Raw genomic sequence first — 12,283 nt, 5'->3', positions numbered from 1 at the left:
AACTGGATGAAGTCAATTTTCATTTATGACTGACATCTTGCCATATCTGACTCACCCTCCCCGAACCTTCTAAACTCATTTCTACCTCTTGTTGCTTCACTGCTTGTCAAGAGAGGCAGTTTTTGAAGAGATCATCCCGAAGGAAATGGTGAAGGGGCATATTTGAACTCTTGACAGCTCTGACCCACTTATCATGCTCCAACTAACCAGATGAAGGGAGAACTTTGTATTTAGCAGGCAACATCAGCAAAAGTGATATGCTATCTTGTATTCAGGGCCATCGATCCACTCACCTCCAAATCTAATTAGCCACACAGAAACAAACACGCATGAACACGGCCAGGCAAAAGCATATACACAAACTCATCGTTGGTGTTGCTGGTCCTTGCAGCTAAAACAGCTTTACCCAAGTGGGTGTTGAAATTCCCATCTGCACACTATTAACTCCCATTAAGAACACCGACCTTGACTGTGATCAGACATGCGTTTGCATTAGCAGGAGGTGGTGTCACATCCTGTCCGCTCTGATTGAGAGTGAAAATAAGAGCTGATGTTGGCAGAGTGACCCTGATATATATTCTAAAAATATTACCGCCTGAGGGTGGTCACTCAAATAGGAAGGAATAGGTCCATATTAATTGAAAAGTGTGTGCGTGCACGTATGCATGTGTGTCTGTCACATTGTCAGATCATATTAGGGCCAGGGCTGTCTGGGTCATGTCACTTTGACTGACCTATATAAGTCCTGCTGTGATCAGAATACACACAAGATTACAGAATTGAAGATTGCTCTGCAGTGCTCCTACTTGTTACTTACCTGCTACCTAACTTCCTGTGTAGGCCTCATGTCCCTCACCCAACAATTAGGGTCTACAATATAAAGCTTTAAAGACTCTTTCCTATTACATTCCGCAATCAAACCCCACATCTCCAGTTTGGCCTTCTCTTCTGCTCATGAACACCTTCCCTTCCTTCTCCGCAACTCCTCCCAGCACACCAACTACCCAGTCAGTGTGTAAGCCCTGCCTACGGGCCCCGTGGAGGATGAACAATGTGCCCACACTTGACTACGAGTTGCTGCTGTCCCCAGCCAGCTCTTCCCTCGCCGGCAGCCCTGGTGGTGGCAGCAGCAGCCCCCCTCTCGCCTTGGTTGGGGTGGACAATGAGCAGCGCACCGCCTTAGCCTTTGTAGGCCTCCTTATGCTCTTCCTAGTCTTCCTGCTGGTCAGGTGCTTCAGGATCCTGCTGGACCCCTACAGTCGCATGCCTGCATCATCCTGGACTGACCACAAGGAGGGATTTGAGAGGGGTCAGTTTGATTATGCACTGGTGTAGGGTAACATGTCAAAAAGGTGTGGAAAGTGGGATGTTTCATTGCACAGACATGATTTTTAAGAGCATTGACTCATTTAAATGTGGGGTTGGACAGTAACAATGTATAATATTGTGAATGCACTTAAGGACAGATTTTGTTCTGGTGTTGGCATAAGCCTGGTTTCATATCACTATATTTCAGCCTGTGTACTGGTGTAAATATGAGACTGCACAACCCGATGTTACCGTGTTACCACAAGTCTGGTTCAACAAGAGGCACACTGGAATTGCTGCAAACCAAACATTCATCCAGACCCAGACGTTGGACCATGAAAGACAGAAATCATTTAGCTGCACAGCTGCCTTAACATGACCACTGCACTAGTCTAATATGCCACCATGTCCCACAATATCTCTTTAGGCCTTGTCAGTATTAGACTACAATTTAATTTTGGGAACACCACATCCACTCACAATATCTGTTTATAACCTCAAAGCTACAGTTTTTGAAATGAGAGCACTAAAACACAGGCAGAACTGGTGGAGTTTACGCGTAAGCAAATGCCCCTTTAATGAACGAAGGTCCATTATAAAGCATCATGGTTTAATGTGCTGATCAAGGAGCACAAATCTTAAAATTTTTTGTTGACTCTAATTTCAGACACTGATCCTCGAGCAGCACCGCAGTTTCAGATGCTTTTTAAGGACCAGCAGTTAGTCTCCATGAAATCTGTGTATGTTTTGTGTGTTAGTGTCTATAACTAAGAAGCCATATTGAAACTATATATGTATATATATATATAAAACTATCTCTTATTACTGCAAGTAGGGTTTATGTTAATTGGTTGTTTCCTTTGCTTTAGTCAGCCTGCCAATTGTGGTGATGAAGCAAACAGCAACCTTTAGGCAAAAGAAGGCTTTATTTTTCTATTCCTGACTCAAATTTGGGAGTCTCCCTTTTGCTATCTTTCTGTCCTTCCTCTTACTGTTTCAATCTTTAGACTGTGGATTTTTTAGGTAGCCATGCAGCTACGTCTTAGATGAAGGCAAAGCAGGTAGCTTTGCTTTTTCCTGTTTTGTAATTACATATTTTTCTGACTATCCACTTTGTTTTTGATACACTGGGTTGAATCTGTGAAAATAAAAAGGATTCTTTAATTACTCTTCCTAATTTCCACTGATAGCTGGACCATGTGGAGGGTTCATGTTGGAAAGAAAATAAAACAATTACTACTTATTAGTCATTTTGTGTAAGTTTTGTTAGTCATTGACACACAAGCCTAAAAGAAAAATGCAGGACACAAGACTTAAAAATATAACCCACAATACTTTATTGCCATTTATGTCACTGGACAAAAGTTTACAATACTATGGGGATCAATCTAATTTTACAGATTGACATTTGGGGTCATAATCTTTGGTTTTTGTCTTTACACAACGATTCACAATGATGATGATCATTCAGGATATTAAAAGATGTTCTATGACGGCTGATTGATTGATTGATTGATCCTAGCTAATCGTGTGGTGTGACAGGATGATTGTCATTTCAGCTTTCAGTTAGACTCTTTTAATGAACATTCAAACTGAAACTTCAGGCTCCTTGTTTTCTGAGTTATATGGCACATGATATTTCAATGCAAGCAGATGATGACGACAGTATTCAAGTTTGACACTGAAGTTGAGATACAGTAAGCACACGTAACACACTGCCTTTAAAAAAACAAAACATAGTGGCAAATAAAAGAAAAATTACAAACTGACAATAAAGATACAAAGTATACAAAGGTTCCCAGGTTAGAAAAATGATTATGTATTATAAACATTGCCTAGGCTGTGTTACAGTGCAGCAACCTTGAATGTTCAGAGAAAATTATGTTATTTAGCACCATAGATTCCAGCTGGAGATGGTCAAGTTTGCATCAATGCTTAAAGCATTGTACAGTGTAAGGTTCCCTAAGTTGAAATAACGGACGGCGGGAATGTTTATGATGTTTTGATTTCTTTCACTAATGGCTGATTTGAATGGTGGAACAGTGGTTTCAAACGAGCAATACAGTCAGTGAAAACAATACTTTTTTGATTTAGTATCTTTCTTGGGGTTTTTTCTCAACAAAACAAAGTCAACAGCACTAAAGGCCTTCAATCTTGGGTTTACTTTGAGTATTTGTTTTGGCAGCCTTGACATAAAAAACCCATCTACATTTCACTTAAAAATATACAATTTAACTTTCAAGAAGCAAGTTTGATAATATTGTTTTTTTCAGCACTGAGACAATACAAAAGACAGACAAACACAACAATAAAACCTAGCAAAAAAAAGTCACTTTTGCAATCTAGATTCAAGACTGCACTTTCTTTGTACAGCGTAAGAGATGGTATACCTAGCACCTTTTTTCTCTTTGAGAAAAAAAAATCATGAGAAATGAAAGATGACCTGACAGATATTTGGTATTTTTGTGAGGTTTCGTGTTCACCTGTGTGTGCCTTTACACTGTAGAGTACTACCTTTAGTTACAGCTTAGTTAATGTTAACATGTCATGTACCTTTGAGATTGCACTCAGCTGTGTGTCTTTGTGTTGTAAACGAGGTTCATACCTCAGACTTCAAACTCACAGTAAAGTATAAGAAGTCAGATAAAGTCAGCTTACTCTCACTGTTTAGTACAGCCTCCCAATGCCAGTTGTTGGTTATATATCTGTTCTCCTACAGCATTTGTCTTCAGCAGTATGGAGTAAAAATGCAGAACCAGGAACCAGGAGGAGAAAAAAGCTGTGGACTGAATGAAAAGCTGGCTCTCAGGTCCAGAATCATTGGACCTGAAATCTTAATCCCTAAAGGATAAATACATGTGTGACCTGATCTATCTTCTTTAGTCTACGAGCTACTGTAACGGCCGTATTCCCTGGTCATGGTGGATGCTGAGGGAGTATAGCACCCTCTTTTGTTTTTAAGTCAGCATCACAGCATGGGGTCCACACTTGGTGAGAAGTACTGAGGTAAGCAAACATGACAGCACACACACGCAAACACGCCAATTCCTGCTTGCTGCTGCCCGCAAGCAGGACGAAAGATAGTTGCATCAGAGCAGAACACAGCTTGCTGTTTCTCGTCTGAATATTGGTTGGCATCCAGCTATAAAACAGACGACTATGGACTAAAGAACCTGAAATGCTGTGTAAATGATGCAGTCCTTCGTGTTAACATTTCTCAAACAGCACAAATATATTAAATGACACTACAATACTGAGGGGCAGATGTGACATACCTTGTTCCCTAGTGTTGTGATTTTTTTCAGATCACAGAGAGGTGACAGAGTCCTTAGACCACCATGACAGCACCTGACCCCTTGTGTGTAACTTTCATAAAACGTCTTTACAATACTAAAGAAAATGATGGTTTCTGAATTATAATTCAAAGATCACCGTACATGCATAAAGACAGTTTTGGCCACTCTCAGCACTTTCCTTTTTCTAATAAAACCCCTATTGTGTGTAATTTCTTGTTTTGATTTTCTTCAAAAGTGCTTCATGGACTTGTGTGCCAACTGTCTGCTTGATTCTGACTAATTGTATATTAGGAAGCTGTGGTCAAAGCACTAGGCACCTCTCTGCCATCTCCTCCAATGGATCTCACAGTGGAGAGATGAGTGCTGGGTCGGGTAGGAGAAGACAGGCGCAAGAGGACTTGTAGTCAGGGTAAAAAAACAAACAAAACATGAACACAGAATACCATAAACAGTAACAAAGTGGTGGTAGAGTTGGGCTGATTGACTCAGTCTTTCATAGCCCTTGATAACCCCCTTGTTGGTGGGGATGTTCCTGCGGGGGTGCTGGAGAGGAGGTTATTAGATAAAAGGGCAGGTTAAAACTCAAGGGTCAGAGGCTTTAGGAATCAGTCCAGGGCAGGGTTGTGAGCCCACTCAGAGCTCAGTGCAGGTGGATGTGGAGCTTGATGCGCAGGGCATCTCCTATTTCCCCTTCTAGGTAGTCATTGTCATGCTTCTCCTCCAGCTGCTGTCGTTTTCGGGGCCCGAACAGTGGCAGGCTGGCGATATCCAGCCGGTAGGATCCCGGTGGAGGCGGCTTCTTGCCAAGCCGGAGCACACTCTTTCCATCGCGGCGTTCCAGTAGGCGAAAGTGTTCATTAGTGTTGCCGTGGGTGATGACATAGCGTACATGGTTCTCCAAGGGCTGCAGGGCTGGCAGAAGCTCTAGTACAGGCTCCTTGTTGAGTAGTGAGGCCAGAGAAAGGTTCATGGGGATGGAAGTGTGGGTGTCCAAGCTGGCCATACTCACTGCTGGTTCCTAAATAAAGGACAAGGACATAAGGAAAGAGAGGTCAAAAGTGAACCAGTCTTGACCCTGAAATTGATCTTGGAACTGAGACAAGCATTAAGAAGCAGTTTTTTTTTTTTTTTTTTTTACACATGTACCTGGTTGAGGTCATTTTCATCAGCATTGCGTCTGTGTCGTCCTTTCTTTCCTCCTCCTCCATTGATCTTACACTCATAGCAGGCCTCAGGAGACAGACTGTCATCATCATCACCATCACCACCAAACTGACCCGGGAAACCTGAGCCTGTTATGCAATGACTGGACACAAACAAAGGACAGGTCAGGGTGGTAAGTTGATAGAAAGCAAGTTTCCCCCAGAAAATATATCCATAGATTTTCCTAATGTTATCCTTTTCTCACTTGATACACGCCAGTTTCTGAAATTAATCTCTAAATTGTGTCCCCTCACCCTTGTCCCGCTCTGTAGAAACCTCCAGGACAGCCACACAGATAGCCTCCGTCCGTGTTGGAGCAGCCATAAATACAGGGGTTGCCGCCCATGCTACACTCATTCACATCTTGGCAGCCACCAGCACCCTGCTCAAAGTCAAAGCCAGAGGGACACACACACTTGTAGCTGCCCAGTGTATTGTAGCAGGAGGCAGAGCCACACATTGATCCAGCCTGACACTCATTCTCATCTGCAGGGAAAAGAAAAGAAGGTTGACAGACAGAGCATAAGTAGGGGAGTGTGTTAAGAGATGGTTACTAACATTTGTTGTGCATGTAGCAATACTGCTACATCTTGTATATATGGTTACTGGTATTTATAAAAAGTCAACATCATTCCAATATTGTTATATGATGAAAAAATGATCTATAACACACAATTATTTCATCTCATTTAAATGACTGTTTCAACTGCTTTATGCTTGTACCCTGCTTGATATTTAATGACTATTATTTTCTTCACATACAAATGATTTATCATTATGATGGTGCTATTTTATAGTAATAAGGAAGCTTCCTCAATCAATTGGTAGTTTGTGGAGGAAACATGATCATAGCTTTGCTTGGATTCGTTTCTACCGTATTTCTGTTTACACTACATATAAAAATACTGTTTTGCTGCAGTTTTAAAATAATTTGAAATGACACATGTCCTTAATGAACTTTCCTGGCTCTCTGTACTTCCACCAATGGTGCCTTCACGTTCATTACTGTCATGATGAGAAACCCACACACTCTCAGCCACTGTAGACTCACCCACACACTGGTTCCACTGGTAGTGCTGCACGTAGCCCTGAGGACAGCCACAGCGGAAACCTCCCAGCATGTTCTGACAGCCGTGCTGGCAGCGGTGGTTACTGCTACACTCATCTACATCTAAGAAAAGTGAACATACGAACAGCTCAATTTACATTCCATTTTACAGTGTGACACCTTGTGCAACCAGTTTTCTTCTGCTTTCAATCACTGCAGTCAAAAAAACCTCAGTGTTTCCATGTTTTCATGTTTTTGGAATTTAAAAGGACCCCTAAATGAGACGATATCAAACCAAATTTAAAAGGGTCTGCTTACCCTCACACTCCAGTCCTGTGGTGTCCAAAGAGAAGCCCTTAGAGCATTCACAGTTGAAGCTACCAGGTGTGTTGATACAAGAGGCCTGTGTACCACATGCAGTGGTCTGACCTGTACATTCATTGTTATCTGCAAAGAGAGAAGAGACATATCACTAAGAATACATTTTTATTAAAACTAACTTTTTGTTCTGTTTTGTAAACAGGTGAGAACTTTTAGACACATATCATCTCCTTGAATTTCCTCAGTCTACCTCAGTCAATATAACATTTATTTGGGTGCACTGGTCTTCTCCTGGTCATGTACTCACCAATGCAGGCAGTCTGGTGTTGGGTGAAGCCAGGTGGGCACTTGCAGGTGAAGCCTCCGATGGTGTTGACACAGAGGAACTGGCAGTTATGCTGCTTGGTTGAACACTCATCCAAATCTTAAAAGGAGAAAAGAAAGACCATTAAAAGCAAATTATATACAGGAAGAAATCTTCAAACCCTTACAGCTTGTTTATACAAATTATATGAGAGTAATGTTTAATTTGTAACATACAAATGAAATATTGATACTTGTGATTACACTCATCCATTTAGTGTAGTAGTAAAAAGAACCCAGACTGCGGGTGTGTTGATTACTAAAATAGCTACCTATTAAAAAGATCATTAAGAAGCACCTCATGGTGTTTATGGAGTAATTACCCAGTCCACTTACCTTTGCAGGTCTTCCCATCTGGCTGCAAGCTGTATCCTCTGGGGCAGGAGCAGAGGTAGCTGCCCTCTGTGTTTTTACACAGGAAGTTACAGGGCTTGGGAGACAGAGCGCATTCATCCATATCTGGAATATGCATTCAGGGAAACAATAAGATTAGTGAGCAGGATGATGCAGCAAATGTCTGATACCAGTATTATCAATACACCACTAAAATTTTGTGGGCAGTAGTCAGTGTCCCAAAAACCTTTAAAACCAAACTGAATGATAATACAGAAATAGAAGCAGAGAGAGAGATCAGCCATACCAACACAGGAGGTTGCAGTGAAGTCTGTTTTGTATCCAACATTACAGTGGCAGCGGAAGGATCCAATGGTGTTGATGCACTGACCATTGCGACACAAATCTGGCATCACCTGGCACTCATTGATGTCTGGAAGTACAGAAACATTCTATGACAGTGTGTGTTCTCATTTTCCACCTGACTCTGCTTCTCTGAAGAGCATAGCAGCACAACACAGTATCATTACTGAGCTTCTCACCTCTACCATCGGTGGTGTAGCCAGGTCCAAGTGGGCACATCTTCTTGTACTGTATGGTGCCAGGCAATGGGCAGAGCTCACACTGGGACCCCCAGCCTCTGCCTGTGTTGCAGCAGCACTCTGATTTGGTCACACTGTTCCTGTTGGTGGACGACTGCTGGCACATTGTCTGCAGAACCTCGACGTAACAGAAACCCTTTCGGTTGTCTGAAGCGGATGTTTAGAGTTGAAGAGAGAAACACATTATCATTTATTTATTTTGGAAATTAAGATGAAATTCAACCTGTGGACATTTCAGCACTTCAGTTATGACATCTTCACCTATGTAGTGGGTAACAACATATTGTTCAGCAGGAGTTGTCTTACCAATACATTCAGTTCCAGTGGAGCTCGGCTCAAACCCATCATTACACTCGCAGCGGTAGCTTCCCACTGTATTAACACAGCGGCCATTCTTACAGATGCCAGGCTTGCTGCGGCACTCGTTCAGGTCTGCCGGAGTACAGAGCAAAGGATGAAAGAAGAAGAGAGTTAAGAGGCAGGTAAATCCAGTAACAACAGCATATCATGTGTGAGGACTGAATTGAACCTCGTACATTAACTGAAACTATTTTACTCACCCATACAACCCTCTCCATCTGGTCGGCGCTGCATGCCAGGGGGGCAGATACACATAAAGGTACCAATCAGGTTCTTACAAGTCATACCCTTGGAGTCACAGTCATCCAGACCCTCCGAACACTCGTCTTGATCTGTCAGGGGACAATGAGAGACGGTTAGCTGGTACAACTACAACAGCCAGCTAAAATAACAACTATTAAAGCCTGTTTCGGTGGTGTCACTATGGTACAGAAAAAAGGTGAGAAAAAGCAGAGGTGACAGGATAAAAGTGACACTTTGCAAACAGGAAAACTGCTGTGCTTCCTCACCTCTACACATGCGTTGGTCATCTCGCAGCACGTAGCCAGCAGGGCACATACACTCATAGGAGCCGAATGTGTTGACACAACGGAAGGCACACAGCAGAGGATTCTGGGAGCACTCGTTGATGTCTGCAGTCAAGAATAGAGACAGGGTGGTTTCATTTAATTTCAAAGGATGCAGAAAACAAGTGTACCTGTGCAAACGTGCATGAGTGTTACTGTGTAAATGACTGACCTTCACAGGTCATCATGGGTCCAGGTTCAAAGCCCTCCTGGCACGAACACTCAAAACCTCCCACCACATTGGTGCAGGTTCCATTTCCACATGGGTTTCCGATGGAACACTCGTCAGTGTCTGGAGAAGGCAGAGAGTGGGTGATAAATAGAGGAGGCAATTAAATAAATGAAACATTTATATCATAGATGTAAAAGCAGTCATTAACTGCTTAGATAACGGCACAAAAATAGATTGGACTGCTAATCTTAAGACATCAATGTTTTTCTCAAATCTTCTATGAATCCAGGGCTAGAATACGGCATCAGTTGGTAATAACTGCAGATTTTAAATTACAGAATCTATCTCACCAACACAGTTGACTCCAGTGTAATCCAGGTTGTATCCAAAGGGGCATTCACAGCGGAACGAACCGTCTGTGTTGATGCAGATACCATTCTGGCAAATGCCTGGGTTATCCAGACACTCATTCATATCTACAGAAAGAGGGAGAAAAGTAGCATGTATTTTAACATATGCCCACTTTTCCTTTAGACTGAGGGGACTCTAGGGGACGTTGTAACACTAACCTTCACGAGCATTATCTGGTCCAGGCAGGGCTCCATGGCCATACGGACACAGAGTGTCAAAAGCAGCTGGAGACACAAAAGGTCAACTTCATTATTTTACAAATGTCATCATGTGTATGCCTTAATTACAACTGTGTGTGTGCTTGTGTTACACACCCTCATTCTCTCGTGGGCACAGCTCACAGGGAAGCCCCCAGCCCTCTCCAGGCATTTTGCTGCAGCAGCACTTAGCCTTGGTGGTGTTGAAGGCTTTGGGGACGGAACATTTTCCTGCATCAAACTTGGTGAAACAGAAGCTCTCTCTGGTATCTGTCATAAGAAAAAAAAGATCTATTAAATTAAAATGTGAGTGGACAGAAGCACATTAAGACAGGAACCTCCTTTACCAGCACAGTGAAGGGAATAAAGTGTGTCACATCACAACATTCATTGGAGAAAAAACTCACACCGCTGCTCATGAACACTGTTTGCTGTGCCCTAATGTTAACTGACAGATTCTCTCACCATAGCAGCGCCGTTTGTTGTCAGAGAGAACGAAGCCTGGCTGGCAGGAGCATTGGAAGCTTCCAGGGGTGTTGGTGCAGGTGCCAAACTGGCAGATGTTAGGTTCCACCTCACACTCGTTGATATCTGGGAAGCGGGTGTGAAAGAGGTAGAAAGATATTGAGAAGATTTGAGTCTCAGAACAGTGTGTATGTGAGAGAGTGTTTGGCCAGATGGCTCAGGCAGACACCCAGATATTTAAGTGTAGGTGTTTATGTGTGTGTGTGTGTGTGTGTGTGTGTCGTACCTATGCACTGGTCATTTTGCACTTCATAGCCAGGAGGGCAGATACATCTAAAGGATCCATCAAGATTCTGACAAGTTCCTGGAGAGCAAGTGCCGGGCAGACTCACACACTCATTGATATCTGTGACAAATTGGACAATGTAAAAATTAGGCACAGTGTGTATATGTATCTACCAAAGTCTATACACAAATACCCCATCAGCTCAATGAACCCCTGTATACCTACCAACACAGTTCTTCCCATCAGGCGTATTCTCATAACCCTCATGACAGAGACACTGGAAGGAACCAAGTCCGTTGATGCACTGTCCATTCCTGCACACTTGGCCCTGGAGGGAGCTGCACTCATCTATGTCTGTGAGATAAACATTGAGAGGATTAGGACTTTCCAGACATTCCTCTGATTTTTGATGTCTATCAACAAACACCTCCACCACCAGCAAAAGACTTGGCATGTGCAGAAGTTAATGTTTTTCCAGGCAGATAGATATCATCTAATGTCTGACATATTTTCCTATCAAACCAAAGAACAGTCAAAATACTTCAAATTTTATGTTTAAGCTTAATTTTATGTCTGAATAAATGAAATACTACTACAGGAAAAGGTCATCTGTTTTTATTTGAAATGTATAGGTGTAATCATTTACACTATGACATCTGGACCTGTGTCAAGACTTTGACCTTTAATAAAGCACTAACTGCTGTTGACCTTTGTAGAGCAGAACAGTACATGATGCATACCCATGCAGTCATTGTTGTGTGTGAGCTCGAAGCCGGGGAAGCAGAGACAGTTGTAGGATCCCACTGTGTTTTTACAGGTACCGTTACCACATGGCTGTCTGTCACACTCGTCAATATCTGAAATACAGACAGAGAGAGAGAGAGAGAGAGAGAGAGCGAGAGCGAGAGAGAAAGCGAGAGCGAGAGAGAGAGCGCGCAACATTTCACACAATTTGTTATGGGAAGATAAAGTGCTATCACGGAAATGTAAAAAATAAGTGTATTACATGGCTGCTATTGATTTACTTTACAATACTCTTCAGGATTGCATGTAACAAAGTGTTGTGTATATAAGTTAAGTTTTAGATGGTCTCTCTCACCCATGCACATGGTCTGGTCAGCAGTGGCCTTGAAGCCGTTGTGGCAGAGACAGCGGTAACTTCCCTGCGTGTCAATACACTCTCCATGGCTGCACACATTAGGAATCTCCTGGCACTCATTACGGTCTGAGAGACAGAGACAGAGAGAGAGGGAGGGAGGGAGGGAGGGAGGGAGAGAGAGAGAGAGAGAGAGAGAGAGAGAGAGAGAGAGAGAGAGAGAGAGAGAGAGAGAGCAGAAATTAGTTGATTATAT

General features: G+C 42.7%; 2 protein-coding genes across 2 annotated transcripts in view; one reads left to right on the top strand and one right to left on the bottom strand.

The window, feature by feature from the left end:
• Positions 1–647: 647 nt before the first annotated feature.
• On the top strand, positions 648–1,383 carry LOC128361860 (cortexin-1-like). The gene has a single exon (XM_053322432.1). It carries the CDS (start codon positions 955–957, stop codon positions 1,333–1,335), a length of 381 nt encoding a protein of 126 aa, XP_053178407.1. The 5' UTR covers positions 648–954; the 3' UTR covers positions 1,336–1,383.
• Positions 1,384–4,214: 2,831 nt separating this feature from the next.
• The window catches only part of fbn2b (fibrillin 2b), a 66,222-nt gene continuing 58,153 nt past the window's right edge, over positions 4,215–12,283 (bottom strand). The window contains exons 44-64 of the mRNA XM_053321647.1: positions 12,031–12,156; positions 11,672–11,788; positions 11,157–11,285; positions 10,932–11,051; positions 10,646–10,771; positions 10,298–10,450; positions 10,142–10,207; positions 9,923–10,048; positions 9,573–9,692; positions 9,344–9,466; positions 9,035–9,166; positions 8,781–8,906; positions 8,415–8,621; positions 8,180–8,305; positions 7,876–7,998; positions 7,484–7,600; positions 7,174–7,302; positions 6,859–6,978; positions 6,062–6,293; positions 5,751–5,910; positions 4,215–5,622 (exon numbers count right to left, since the gene is read on the bottom strand). Of these exons, the coding sequence (XP_053177622.1) occupies positions 5,245–5,622; positions 5,751–5,910; positions 6,062–6,293; positions 6,859–6,978; positions 7,174–7,302; positions 7,484–7,600; positions 7,876–7,998; positions 8,180–8,305; positions 8,415–8,621; positions 8,781–8,906; positions 9,035–9,166; positions 9,344–9,466; positions 9,573–9,692; positions 9,923–10,048; positions 10,142–10,207; positions 10,298–10,450; positions 10,646–10,771; positions 10,932–11,051; positions 11,157–11,285; positions 11,672–11,788; positions 12,031–12,156 (3,056 nt within the window). The 3' untranslated portion in view covers positions 4,215–5,244. The remainder of the gene's footprint in view (positions 5,623–5,750; positions 5,911–6,061; positions 6,294–6,858; positions 6,979–7,173; positions 7,303–7,483; positions 7,601–7,875; positions 7,999–8,179; positions 8,306–8,414; positions 8,622–8,780; positions 8,907–9,034; positions 9,167–9,343; positions 9,467–9,572; positions 9,693–9,922; positions 10,049–10,141; positions 10,208–10,297; positions 10,451–10,645; positions 10,772–10,931; positions 11,052–11,156; positions 11,286–11,671; positions 11,789–12,030; positions 12,157–12,283) is intronic.

This window comes from Scomber japonicus, chromosome 7, assembly GCF_027409825.1.
Source record: "Scomber japonicus isolate fScoJap1 chromosome 7, fScoJap1.pri, whole genome shotgun sequence".
NCBI classification, from domain to species: Eukaryota; Metazoa; Chordata; class Actinopteri; order Scombriformes; family Scombridae; genus Scomber; species Scomber japonicus.
This window is presented reverse-complemented; position numbering and strand designations above follow the sequence as displayed.

Coding starts and splice junctions, on each gene's coding strand:
- LOC128361860 (XM_053322432.1), top strand. CDS start 955: ATGAACACCTTCCCTTCCTTCTCCGCAACTCCTCCCAGCACACCAACT.